The sequence below is a fragment of the Oncorhynchus mykiss genome, chromosome 27, assembly GCF_057628025.1.
Source record: "Oncorhynchus mykiss isolate SJ-2025 chromosome 27, ASM5762802v1, whole genome shotgun sequence".
Lineage (NCBI taxonomy): Eukaryota > Metazoa > Chordata > Actinopteri > Salmoniformes > Salmonidae > Oncorhynchus > Oncorhynchus mykiss.
Window position 1 is genome coordinate 11,026,547 of NC_143048.1, and position 14,089 is coordinate 11,040,635.

The 14,089-nt window shown below is 45.2% G+C and overlaps 1 protein-coding gene across 3 annotated transcripts in view; it reads left to right on the top strand.

Moving 5' to 3' along the window:
- The window catches only part of LOC110507509 (exocyst complex component 3-like protein 2), a 36,419-nt gene that overhangs the window by 2,536 nt on the left and 19,794 nt on the right, over window positions 1-14,089 (top strand). The window contains exons 1-3 of one of the 3 annotated variants that reach the window (XM_036964977.2): window positions 3,601-4,055; window positions 7,869-8,343; window positions 8,523-8,749. In XM_036964977.2, the coding sequence (XP_036820872.2) occupies window positions 7,889-8,343; window positions 8,523-8,749 (682 nt within the window). In that variant the 5' untranslated portion in view covers window positions 3,601-4,055; window positions 7,869-7,888. Of the gene's footprint in view, window positions 1-3,600; window positions 4,056-7,868; window positions 8,406-8,522; window positions 8,750-14,089 lie in introns of those variants that run through there. The other 2 variants (XM_090224419.1, XM_036964978.2) reach the window with 2 other exon arrangements.

Genomic DNA, 14,089 nt, shown 5'->3' on the forward strand with positions numbered 1-14,089 from the left:
GATTCCATATGTGTTATTTCATAGTTTTGATGTCTTCACTATTATTCTACAATGTAGAAAATAGTAAAACAAATCAAGAAAAACCCTTGAATGAGTAGGTGTGTCCAATCTTTTGACTGGTACTGTTCATTTGGGTTTTACATTCCAACACGCTCCGAACACCACATCTCAGCTTAGAGGCATTACTTTTCATGGTTTCATTGCACAATCATGGTGTTATGAGTCTTTCTATTTTCACGGTGTACTATGACCAGTAAACAAAAGCAAGCAATACAAACGTGACAAACAAAGAGCAACTTAATTGTCAACAACAAGGCCTGCCAAACTAAGGACATCATGGCCATGTTGCCAAGGTCAGCGGAACCAATGTCATGATTACAAAAGAGTTTAACTCAGGAAGGAAAAGCTGAGGCAGAGAGAGAAACATGGGATGTGTGGGAGTATACTGTACATGATTATGTTTGTCACCAAGCCATTACAGCGCACCCTTTGGTGACAAAAATGGTTCTGTGAGATCCTTTTTTATCCTCTTATTCCTACAGTCTACATTACAAATGACTCGCCTGCTGAGTGATAGGCTGGCTACCTTCCTCCTCCGTCCACCTGAATTAGCATTGAATTAGAACACTCTAAACCTCTTCAGGTCAGGGAAACGAGTCTGACGTCTATCCGCTCCCCAGATGGGTGAATCGTGAAGGCACCAGGATGCTACTTACTGCAGTCAGCGCAAATAAAGGATAACCTTAATTCCTCCTGTGCTGTTGGCTGTGTGTGTTTGAGTGGGACAGGGGACAGATTGATGCACTGAGACTGATGAACCGAGGGCATTCAATAGGGGCCCTTCACTCAGTGAGGGGTGGTAGAGGTGCTCCGAGGGGGCTTCCTGTGGCCCGTGTGGGGCGATCAGTACAGGATGCAGGCAGGCTATGATTGGAGCGCCCCCTGTTGACCCCACACACAGGTGCTGCATTGGGGAATGTTACATAACCATGGCGACAAACAACAAAAATGTCCTGATTGGATTTGTTTTTAGCATCTTATAGCTTATCAGTAGCAAAATGCTACCTGCCTATTTCTGCAGAGTTTGAGAATGTGAAAGTTAACGCAAAAGATGGAACCCTTTTCTAATAACATTATATAATCTTGTTCGTTTAGGAATTCCTCAACCTCAGTGGTAGAACTTCTACAACAAAAAGAATTGAGCAACTAGAACTACCCTCATTCTGTTACCTATCTTCCGCAGTCAGGAAGATGACCTGAAGATAACTCCCTATCTAAAACCAAAATAATAGTACATCTGGCCGTTTAGGATCCAACATGAACCAACAGGTCTGCTGGGGGCCGTTGCGAAACCGTTGAAACGCTGCCAAGGTGGACTGTGGTGACAGCTTGGGGAAAAGGATGGAGAGACAGAGAGAGAATGTTGCACTTAACAATGAAGAAGGCAATCTTATGCGTTGCTATTTCCTGTTCCCTAAAGCCTGAAATACACTCCAATTGCAGGCTCCTCCATATAGAAGCCAAGGCACACAGTGAAATAGCCACTCTGTATTCACGGCAGGCCTTAGATGTGCTGCCAGGAGCCATGTTTCCTGTCCCTCTCGCCACCCCCATGGCAATCAACAGGAACAGACCTGACTAGTGGTGTGCTCACAGTGCTTCCACTCAGACAGATCCAATCACTGCTCTGTAATTGATTAGTTCGGTCTGTTTGGGACAGGACGTGCGGGGACTCACTCAATGGAATGCTGAAAAGTGGCAAAGATGATATCTTTCATTCCAACTCTCATCCATGCAGTACTCTCAACCCGCAGACACCAGGCCCGCCATGGAATGAGTTTGACTCCCCTGCTGTAGAGTATCTTCATGCAATTCATTGGTCCTGACAAATAAGTTATCGTGCACAGTGGTATTCCACCATGACTTGGCACTATGTGAGGTGGGGTAACTGAGTACACAACTGTCCAGAACTGCAGGCCAACTGCCTTAGCCAAGGTGACTGGTGGTGCCTCTCATTATACCGGTTCAGAGTCTGTGTCCAGCGGCAGCCCAAGTTAATCAGTATCGCCATCCATTTTCAAAGTCAAAATCCCTAAAAGGTTGATGCTTGTTTGGTGAGTGTTGTGCAAAAAAACACTTATAAGAAACTATTGCTATTCTAAGTGTCCACCAGCTATGGAGAGTAAATATTTGTGATGAATGTGTATTAGACTCTCTGACTTGCCCCCACGACTTAACCTTGTAGAATGTTAAGATGGTTTTCCAGGTCAGCCAGGCCAAAAGGGTACTCTCCGGACCATCCTTTGTTTATGCATCAATACATCAGCGGCTAAGCTTTACCCAATTGTTTACCGTACTCTCAGCCTCCCAGGCTCAAACTGATTTCTCAATGTTGACATTGAGTGCCTGAATTGCGAGGGAAACGGGAGTTTATGTCGTCTGGGGTGCTTCGTCCAACACGGCTCCAAACAATGGCGTCCATATTGGCTGCCACAAATGAAATGTATCCCGCCGAGACGCACTCGTACACAACTCCTATTGTCTTTTTGAGAGTGAACTGATTTGTATTTGAGGGACTTCCTCTCAGCGCGTGCTGAGGCCGTTTGTTCTGGACAACTTACAGGCCAGTGAGAGAAGGGCAGAGACAGGGCATTGACCTGTTGAGGGGTGTGCTCCATCCGTTCACAAGGCACAAGGTGAACTTTTACATTCAATCTTAAAGGATCAGCCCTTTTCTTTCAATTTTTGCCTAAAATGACATACCCAAATCTAACTGCCTATAGCTCAGGACCTGAAGCAAGGGCATGCATATTCTTGATACCATTTGAAAGGAAACACTTTGACGTTTGTGGAATTGTTTGTAGGGGAATATAAAACAGTAGATCTGGTAAGAGATAAGAGATAATACAAAGAAAAAACATGCGTTTTTTTGTATTTTTTTGTACCATTCTCTTTGAAATGCAAAAGAAAGGCCATAATGTATTATTCCAGCCCAGACACAGTTTAGATTTTGGCCACTAGATGGCAGCAGTGAATGTGCAAAGTTTTAGGCTGATCCAATGAACCATTGCATTGCATCAAGACTGCCCAAATATGCCTAATTGGTTTATTAATACATTTTCAAGTTCATAACTGTGCACTTTCCTCAAACGATTGCATGTTATTCTTTCACTGTAATAGCTACTGTAAATTGGACAGCGCAGTTAGATTAACAAGAATGTAAGCTTTCTGACAATATCAGTCCTGGTAAATTTTCTTGTCACTTCCAATCTCATGCTAATCACATTAGCCTACGTTAGTTCAACTGTCCAACGGGGGACCCACCAATCCTGTGGAGGTTTTAATGGACATGTTCTTTTGGAAAAAATATGTGTAGGGAGCCTGTTAGGATTCAATTCTAACTCTATGGCAACACCTATCCTACAATATCCGTCATTGAATATTGCCATCAATGCTCATCATGATAGGTAGGCTTGCATAACACAATAATGTAATGCAGAACACATAACATTTCATACTGCATTTCTTTCGTGAATAAACTGTCCACATTCCTAATAAATCATCAGTTGGGATGATTGCCAGAAGCTCATGATATTGGCTGATCCTGGGTCATAATGTGACAGGTGTAGTGTAGCACTGTAGCACCTAATTGGAAATTCAAGGGGAATCCCATCTGTGTTTTTTTCTTCCATTACGCGGATGTATACTATTTTAATGGAAACGCGCGGAAAAGACAGAGTGGCATTACAAGTCTGTAAGATAAAACTTAGGAACTTGATTATAACAGCAACTCTGGAGAACTCAGTCGCACAGTTGTCAATGCCTTTGCGCGATGCCAACGCGGCTGCTGCGAGTGACAGCGATAGGCGAGGAGTTCAGAAACCAGCCCACAGAAAATAAAGGGTGAAAGCTTTATGGAACTCTCCGCAGCGCACTGAGCGCAGCAGTCTCTCACCTGACGAGACGACCTTATCTTGGTTTTGACTAGCTCAAGGATTTCACTTTTGTTTGTATTTTTGGTGCATGTTTTTAATAAGCGACTAATCATGAATCATGTAAGTAGATTCACCTGTTTCACCTGTGTGTTTCTCAGATTGTTATTGGATATCCATTATGATTATGTTACTAATAGACTGACACTGATGACATTGACAACTGGCATTAACCTACAAACAGTAATGTCTAGGGAAATGTGATACATTTAGACGTTTTCAGTGTTGTTATGTTGTGTATGATGAAACATAAAGTGCTGTATTTTGGGGGGTCTTTAATTGAAAGGTTTTTGCAGAGATCATCTCCGATTTTTAGCATTTGTGTTATATTTTTGTGGCAGTAGGCTATGACAAACTCTGGTCTGGGATTAGCTACAGATTGTAATAATAGACAGTTGAACAATTATTACACATTATCTGGTGTTACAATCTGTAGCTAATTGAGGCATGTGACTCATTCCCGAATCTCTTGAAAATGCTTGAGTTTCTAAAGAGAGTCATGCTCAGGGTTCTGCGTTAGAGACTAACCTGATCAGTTAATAAGTCATATTTATTCTGAGACAACTCAGGCCAAACCTTTGTCGAATAAATATGATTTATTAACTCTCTTTATAAACTCAAGTATTTTCATGATTCATGATTTATTCCTCTGTACTCTCAGGAGAACTGAACTCTAAATGAGCTGACTGTGACATATTTTCTTCCTGCAGAAGAAATTCCCCCCCTTTAGATCTACCCCCCCCCCCCCCCCCCCCCCCCCATTTAGCTCTGCTCACAGCCAGCCCTGTGTCAGTTAACAATTTACTGCCCTAAATATGTTGAAATAAGGGAAGTGTCATGGAAAAAACACAATCTTAGCAGAGGTCTTGTAGGGCACGCACAGCCATTATGTGAACTGTTGCAGCTACTGAGCAATGCTGATATGATAGTGAACTGCTTTGCTTCATCCTTTAACATTATCCTGATGATTGGCAAGGTATTAGAGTTCATTGTTCATAGCCAACACTGAGATTGGAAGCCTTGATTGAGAGGAAATCTGGTCAATCAAGGACGTTGAGGGGCGAAATCACATGTTGATACATTTGATAGATAGTTGATAGAATTGAGAGAAAAAAAAGCAGCCTTTCCAAACTAATCGTACTTACTCATATAGGTATTTCCTATGTTGCTAATATGTTTTATTGGATTCACCGACCCATGTCGCCAGTCTCCATAACCCTGTCACTCTCAGAACAGCTTCTGTCCTCAAGGAAAGTTATACAAGACCGTATGTTTTTGGGGCCCTTCCAACAATATTGGGCCTGTCCTCTAACCGCTGCCTTCATTGAGTGGCCTTAGGCCAGAATGGAGCCGCAGCGGAGCCCCTCATATCTGACACATCTTGACGGTAGGCCTGGCCTCTCTGCAGTAGCCTGATGCCCGCTCTCTCCCTTCTGAAGAGACAAGATGTCTGCAGAGAGGGGACTTTGGACCAAGTGAAGTCTTCAATTACACACTATTGTGTTCAGTTCGACAGTTCAAACGTATTCTAAAATGTTAAATAGCTGAAGTTCAAGCCTGAGTGTAGGCCTATTCAAGACATGAGATTAAATAGTGTTATTTGTTGATATGGCTATAAAAAAAACACATTGGCATCATACATATCCAGCCAATCCAGAAGGACATGATGTACAAGCTTTTGAAGTTTATCTGTGTCAAGAGAGATGAGACCCTCGATAGTGTGTGTTAACGAAACAGAGATGTCTGGCCTGGCTGGTGGGTTGTGCTGTTGGCCTGTTGGAGAGGTGGAGAGGAAGGGACCAATGGGAACCTGTCCCTTTTGTCTGCTACTTGGTCCTGGACGAGACAGGAAGTGGAGTTAGTCTGGGAAAGTGGTCCCCGTATCTCCCCCAGTGATCTAACCGCTGCTTTCATAATGGCAGCTCTGATTAGGTTATAATTAGAGCAGGAATTGCAGTGTGGCTTTAGTAGCTGAGTAGATGAGGAGGTGTGGGAGAGCACGGGATAAACAACAGGGAGGGCTGTCCACGGGACCACTTGTTACAGCCGCTCTCGAAAGCTTATCAGACATCCGTGTCGCTGGTGTCACCGACTGTCTGCAATGCCACATGCTTTACGTAACTCGGGTTGTCGACATCACGTTTCATGTTGATATCTGTGAATTTAGAAAGCCATTGTTCATGAGGCTTTGTGTTGACTACCAAAGGTCAAGGATAGGCCTGGCATTTGCTTTGCAGAACTATTCGGTATCTTTTTTTGTTTCCTTGTTGTCACGCCGCTAGTTGCGCTTGCGTCTTGTTGTTTGCTCACATGGCTTTTCTTGCAAGTCATGACATGGAACCAAATGGACAAGATCTAACTTCATTAGTAAGGGTGTGTAATAACACATTTTATAACCCTATTCGGTCACATCTTTTGGACTCATATAGCCAATGTATAGGCTAAGTTCATGTTGTGTAAACAAAAGTGAAAGGGTTCACTGTTATGTAATATCCCTTTTGCCACAAACCAGTCATCAGTCGTACGTTTCAGTCGTAGCAGTTTCCTTTGCCCCATGGTTAACTTCCCCTCTCTAGACAGGTGGGTCTTTTTCCAAGCCGGCGACCTGGTCTAAATAAGTTCAGCTGTGTATGAAGCTTCTATACAATATCACAACATTCTCAGTGTAGTTCCCCTGAAGGTTGGCTCTCTGATTGTACATGGACACCTTGAATGCCCCAGCTACCCACATGGAAAAAGCATCCAGAAGCACTGTCATTCTAAAACACTTAGGGACGCTACAAAACAATAGGTCTTCTTTGGGAATTGAAAATGCCCTGGCCATAATAATTTGTGTAAAGCCATGCACGTTACTGTGAAACATCATAAATCAAGTCATTTTTTAAAATCTAATATGGAATGTGTTTTAGTATATGCTATATCCCAAGCGTACCATTCATAATGTTTGACTTAGTTTATAGTTTACCCAGAATTCATCATGGAATTTTTATTCATTAGAACAAAATCAATACTTTTTATATTTGTATCTGGTATCAGTAGGAGTAGGAAGGAGAACATTGTAAACTGGTGAGCAGAGGTCTCTTGAGTTTTCAAGTGATCAATTCAGGACTTTCCACTCAAATGTTCTCAGAGGTCACTTTCAATTTCCCCAAAAGTAAGGGCACGGAAATAGCGGTCTCCATTATTTTCCCAAAGCTTGTTGAGCACACACATACACATAAGAGGGAAGTGATTCAGCGTTGTCCCTTCCCCTTGTCACCAGACGTAAATATCCCAGGGCTCTCGGTGTGGCAGGAAGCCCATGAAGAGGGACAAACATGTTTTATTGAAAAGGGTCAAAGGGCATCAAAGACTGTAGCACATAAACAAGTAGAACAAGGATCTGAAACCTAATAAAATAGGCCCAGATCCTGGACCTCAGCCACATGACCATGATAGCATAGCACATCTATTCACAACTGTCTTTCCACCCAAACGGAAGCAAGGTTGGTGTTTCCATGGTGATTCCTGTTTGGGTGGTAAAGGCAGAAGGTTACCTGTTAATGTTTTATCAGATAGACTCTCTCTTTAAAGATGATTAATGATTGCTGATAACCATCCTGTATCTGAACTATCCTATTACCCGGCACAAGGGTGGGGCGATGACACTGGGTGAACAGATGACTGTTATCGTAAACTGTATATCTGAGTTACTTTAGTAACTATCCTCGTTAGCTGTATCAGACAAAATCTTATTAGGTAGCCTATTAAAATGAACAAAGAAAGATGTGTGACATACTGTGCTATCAGTTTTATTCAGGTCCAATTTAAAGGAAGCATCTCTTGGAAGAGGTCCTAAGTAATCATTCCACATCTCTTTCTCTGTCTGTTCCTTAGTTTAAACCCCAAGTGGAAGCATGCCCATCCTCAAGAACCTCCCAGCGCGGCTGAAGGGAGGCAGCAGGGTAAACGGGGAGTTGGAGAACACGCGTGGCGAGCTGATCCTTCGCAAAATGAGCCTGAACCTGAAATCCAGCGCCTTTGAGGAGCCCAGTGGCAATGAGAAATGGGCTCAGGCAAACTCACTCCTGGACGGGGGAGCGCCACGAGACCGTAACCCCTTCGAAGACGAGGAGGATGAGAACGAGGCGAACGAGGAGAGACGTGGCGGGAAGAGTTCGTTCAAGGGCACCCTGGACCGTATCCGAGGCGTCTCCCCGCTGAAGACTCTGGGCAAGCTGGGCAAGGGGCTCCGTATGTCAGGCCGCAGTAAGGGCACTGCCACCCCTTCCCCTCAGGGGTCCGTAGCAAGCACCCCCACCTCAGAGAAGAAGAAGAAGGGCCGACGGAGCTCAGAGGGAAGCTTACTCAGGTACGAGAGGTGTAGAGGGAAGCTTACTCAGGTACGAGAGGTGTAGAGGGAAGCTTACTCAGGTACGAGAGGTGTAGAGAAAAGCTGTTGAGGAGTGGTTTAGTAGAGGATGTTGAGCCCAGCCCACATCTCCTATAACATAACCCCTTAACCCTCAATTCCACCTCTTCTCTGCACAGATTTGCAGGGAAGTGCAGGGAGAGCCTTCGCAAGGAAAGCCTGCCCAACGGGGAGCTGTGCTCAGAGAGCGAGGGGGGCGACTCTTCCAGCCGCCGGCTCTCCTTCATGAAGATGGTGGGCCTGGGTAAGCTGAAGAGGGAGTCCGTGGCCGACCACTCGTCTCATGAAGAGGAGGTGGTGGAGGAGGAAGTGGTGGAGGAGGTGAAGCCAAGGGAGCCCCTCTCAGGTAAGGACAGCCCTCAGTGGAGCACTGGGTTACTAAGGGTCAGCCAGTATGCACTGGGATCCACTCTAAATTATTCCAACGGGGGTCTTATGATGACTGTTGATTGGTAACTGAACCAGTAGGGTATGCTATCCCCCCATTACATTTGAAGAGATAAGATACTGAAAAAATGCATGGAGATCATGGCCGATAATAACCCAAACAGTTAGTTGATAGTCATGGCCAAGGTTTACTTCAATTCAGCTGAGCATTCCATGTTTCACAGGTCTACCATAAAACAGGGTCAGCCTCCCTTCCAGTAAACAATCAATCCCGCTTATATTCTCCGCAGTGTGCTGCTATTTTCACAACAGAGATGATGCTATGAATGTCTCAATGTCTGGGGCTGTTTTTGGACACTTTGGAAACAATGGGAGAAAGATGTCGCTGGGATAGAGGAGACCAGGTCCAACTAGGCCACGGCTGAGCGATGCGGTCATCCCCATGCAGGAGGACCAACCTAAGGGTTTCCCACAGAGATATTCGATGTAAGATGTGGCATAGAAAAAAAAAGCATAGAACTTGATTCCGTGAGTCTGAATTGAATAATCCAGAGCTTAACGTTCGGGATAGCGTGAGGGAACTCGGTAATGGTGCACCACCATGTCAGCATGGCTAGAGATCAGCTTTCATGTTTAATACCAACAGGATGTGCCTGTCTCTCTGTGTGAAGAGTAAAGGTAAGGCTAAAAGTGGTAGCAACAGTCCCATTTAAAACAATTTTTTATAAAGAATGTACAAGTCCTTTTAACCAGCTTCACCAACAGCACATAGAAACTGCTGAGAGCTCAGGATCAGACATGTTCACTCTTTATCCTGGCCTTTCACTAAGCAAGCTGTCCAAATACCATCGTATCACACTCAAAATATCACTGAGATGTGTTGTTTACAGGCTGTTGACTTCATGCCTCCATTGATGTGACCCAGAGGACATGTCACACATTCTGAGTCTTTATATATAGTGGGGAGAACAAGTATTTGATACACTGCCGATTTTGCAGGTTTTCCTACTTACAAAGCATGTAGAGGTCTGTAATTTTTATCATAGGTACACTTCAACTGTGAGAGATGGAATCTAAATCCAAAAATCCAGAAAATCACATTGTATGATTTTTAAGTAATTAAAAATTAAAATTAAAATGAATTTGCATGAAGTGTACCTATGATACAAATTACAGACCTCTACATGCTTTGTAAGTAGGAAAACCTGCAAAATCGGCAGTGTATCAAATACTTGTTCTCCCCACTGTAGATGCTGCTTCTCCATGTTCATGCCATTCTACCTGCGCCACTGGGCCCCATGACATATCTGAGACTAGTGAAGCAGGACAGAATGGCCTTATCGCCTTAGAGATTCAGCCATACAGGCTGTCATATCAAAGCTTTACACCATTACACCTCGCCCCGGGGATCCATGCATGAGTGCCGTACGAAGAGAGTGATGAAAGAGGGATCCATGGAGGAGGAATGGGATGCGTGCTCCACTCTGTGTGTTTCAAACATGTGTGTTATTTCTTGGTTGAACCCCCCCCCCTCCAGCTGACCCACAGCGAAGAGGCGTTATATTTGTTTATTTGACCATGTTTGTTAGGGGAAAACACAGCTCTTTCTGGCATTGTTCTCTCAGCTGTCAGCACAAACTGTTGTGCAGCAGAACAGTGACGGTGGTTGTTAGCCCCCTTAAATCACAAAGACATGACCAGTAGGGAACTCTTGTTTCTTTCAGTCATCGCTTGTTAGATTCATTTCCTCATTTTACAAAACTGAAACCTCTACTTTAAAGGTATTTTCAGGGTTATGTTGAAGCTGGTAAATATTTAACACTATCATTGTCTTCATAAGAAAGGTTGCCGGATCGAATCCCCGAGCTGACAAGGTAAAAATCTGCCGTTCTGCCCCTGAACAAGGCAGTTAACCCAATGAATTTCTTCTTAACTGACTTGCCTAGTTAAATAAAACAATTAGGAGAAGATGGTTTAAGAGCAGTAGCAGTAACATTCTCACCAGGCCATCCCTCTGTAAAGAGTTGGGCCCTCCTTCAACATGGAACAAGCCTTTGTTCCTTGAGGCTGTTTGTTTCTAGACTGGTCCTTATTAAAAGAGCCAGGAGCTAAGGAAAAAAGAACGGACAGTGTATGTTTGCGGACATCAGTACTGTGGCATTGATTCCAGAAAGAAAAACAGCCTGTGCTCGGCTAAGTAGACTGTGTGGCTGTGCTCAGGTGTCAGGAAATACCTGAGTAATGGAGAGTGAGTGACTATTCAGACTCTTTGCCAACTGTTTCAGACAAATTGAGAGCTACATTTGAATGATCCCTCAATCAAAGATGCAGCATGTTGATACTAAATCATTCAAGACAGAATAAAGAAAAGAGGATGCAGTCATGATAGGTATTGAAACTAAGGAAACACATATTCATAGGTGAAACCACAGCACATCTTGCAACCCATCTGTACCTTGAAAGTAAAGCAGTGACATATGTATAGCGTGAAAGGGCACAAAGCCACAGCAACCTCAACACTGCTCCCTGTACCTCCGCATGGGATGTCCCCTTCGGTGTTCTTCCAATCAGATAAGTGTGGCAACCAACCTGGCCTCAGGTATTCAGAAAGCTAGGGTCAGATTACAACATATTCTGACCAAGCCCTCAGCCCACAGCCTCCTGTTCCAACCCACTTTCCCCATCATCATCAGCCCTCTCTGGTTACCCAGCTAACATGGCAGTCGTAATCTCTGTGTGTCATACTCCTCTGATTGGCTGGGTGCGTCCACATTAGGTTGAGTTCACAGCGGTCCAGACGGCATCCGAGAGCGCCTTGATAACAGGGCCATATAGGAGGTGCAGGCCACAGCCTAGTGAATGATTTCCAGGCCTTGCCAAATGACAACCCCAAGGCCCCTGGACCATAAAACTGTAACTAGCACTGGCTCATGTCCTGCAGTAACTGCTATGAAAACTGTGTCCAGCTCAGGATCCTAGCAACAAATGGCTATGTTAGCCATGATGGAATGCATGCTGCTTCCTCTCATATTCAATATATGACCTTGAAACACACCAGCTGTAACACAGTCAGTTTCACTATGGCAGCAAATAGAAAAACAGTATAACGAGCAATCAGTTGGTAAAAAAATAAATAATTCAAACTGGGCAGAGCCGCCTTTTCTGCCGGAGTGACAACCCAGGCAGTGCACTTTTCCTATGATCCGGTTAGTGTTTGTTTTGTCAGTGTCAGTTGAATGTCCATAGCAATGAGGAGAAAGGGGAATTTGAGTACAGTGCACTATTGACTCCCAGGATGAGTTAATGTGATCAGTCCCAGCCCTGCCGGGGCATGTGCTGACGGGAGGGAGTGGCTGGGGAGGAGGCCTCTTTGTTTCTGGGCCGACGCTCACTTCACATGGACGCCATGTCACTCTCCGACCGAGGCCTGGAGGGCTTGCCTGGGACCAAAGGCTTTCTCAGGACATGGCCGGGTCAGGGCCAGGTTTGCTTTGTTGTGGCTGAGCTTAGGATTATGGAGAAAAGGATGGAAGGAGAGGATAGGAAGGAAAGGGGGGAACAAATTTGACCCAGCTGTGCCTGCAGGAATATGGGGGATTTTGGTGGAGCTGTGGGAAGGTTGTTGGATGCTCCTCTGCTTATTTGATTTTCTGCTTTTGGATCGCACGCGCTTAGATGTGAAGGCGGGCAGGCTGCCTCTAGCTTGGTCCCATGTCTGTTTGACATTGACAACAACCATAGCAGTTGGCTTCACGACAGCACAAACAGATCTGGGACCAGGCTAGGCTTCTTCTGTCTAGATAAAGGCTGAATGGGTACCAGAGAATGGGAGATGAGGTTCTAGAGCTCAGGTGTCCACCTACAGTACCCATAGAAAGCCTGCCGAGGACTGAGGAGGTGGTGGGCGTAGATGGGGGTCTTAGATCTTAGACATGCAGTTTAAGGGGAACATATGATGCTGCTTTGAATTCACTGCAGAGAGAACTGTGGTTTTGCTATCCAGGAAGGAGGCTCATATTTTACTTCATGCTTGACACCCCCGGACAATATAACCCTCTGTGCTGCTAGGCTCTGAGCAACATGACTGGAGATCGTCTTAATGGCAGTTCTGCAGGTGCGTTGATACCCTGCATAATTTGAAAAGAGAGTACACTACATATCCTGCTTAGTCAGTGCTTTTATTTGAGGGAAGAATTTATTTTACTCCCTTTGGGAATAAAAAAGGCCAACATTTCTCCCTAAATTCCTCAAGGTAAAGTTACATAATATGTAAGCCTTTATAGATCCCATAGGCGGCCCTCGCAACATTATACCCTTTGTGGTTTTCACTGAGGAAGGGTGGTGCCACTGCTATACATTAGCTGGGCCTGTTGCTTATGACAGGCTTAGAGGGCAAGTGCCTTGGAACAAAAGACAAGTGTTCCCCTGTTCTGTATAGCTTAGCTAAGCATCTGTGGAACTGCCCATTCCAGGCCAATTCGTGCTTTTAATGACTCCTGGATAGGCCGTCAAATCTCTGTGCAGAGCCCTCAAACATCTGGCAATCCAGTTTTGGTGCATTTTGGGGCTGACCTCTCACCTTAACGTGGTGATTGGGCGCAGGCTGAGCCACGGCGGACTAATCGTCCCAGTGGGTGACACAGTTACACCCTCTGTGACACGTCACCACCAGCTACATCATGTGACAGGTAACGCCCAGGCTGAGGGCTCTGTCTGGGGGGAGACACCCATCATGTGGAAGACGTGGTGTCCTCCTAAAGGGAGGAAGAACAGTCATTTTCCACCTCCCACTCTCTTTAAGGGAGATGTGCCTGGCTGCATTGTGTTTCATATTTAGATGTCCTTCCGCTGCGTTGGCAGGCAACTTTGGCCATAATGGAGTGTTGTTGGGGGAGGGGTATCGGCGGAGCCATGGCATCGCTGGGCGCAACTTCTCTTCCTCAAGCGGGACAGGGAAGGATGAGCAAGGAGGCAGGCCGGAAGCGGAGCGCCCCCGCATCCTCTAAACGGGCAACTCAGCACTGCAAAGGCTCCTGGAAGCCGTGCAGTGCCCCGAACAGAGAGAGCGGGATGGTTATTTACACAGCTGATCTGTGATGCACCATAGCATTGGTGCGATGTGCTTCGTAGGCCTATAAGAGAGAGTCCCCAAAGTGGTGTCATGTCACCGCCCCAGCCCCACACCTCCCTGCCCCTTTTCCTGGGGTCGTTGTGTTCAGTTACCACACCACTGGACTGGAGGAGTAGGAAATTACATCATTTCCTGCCATGCTGCTGGGCTATGCAGGACAACAGCATG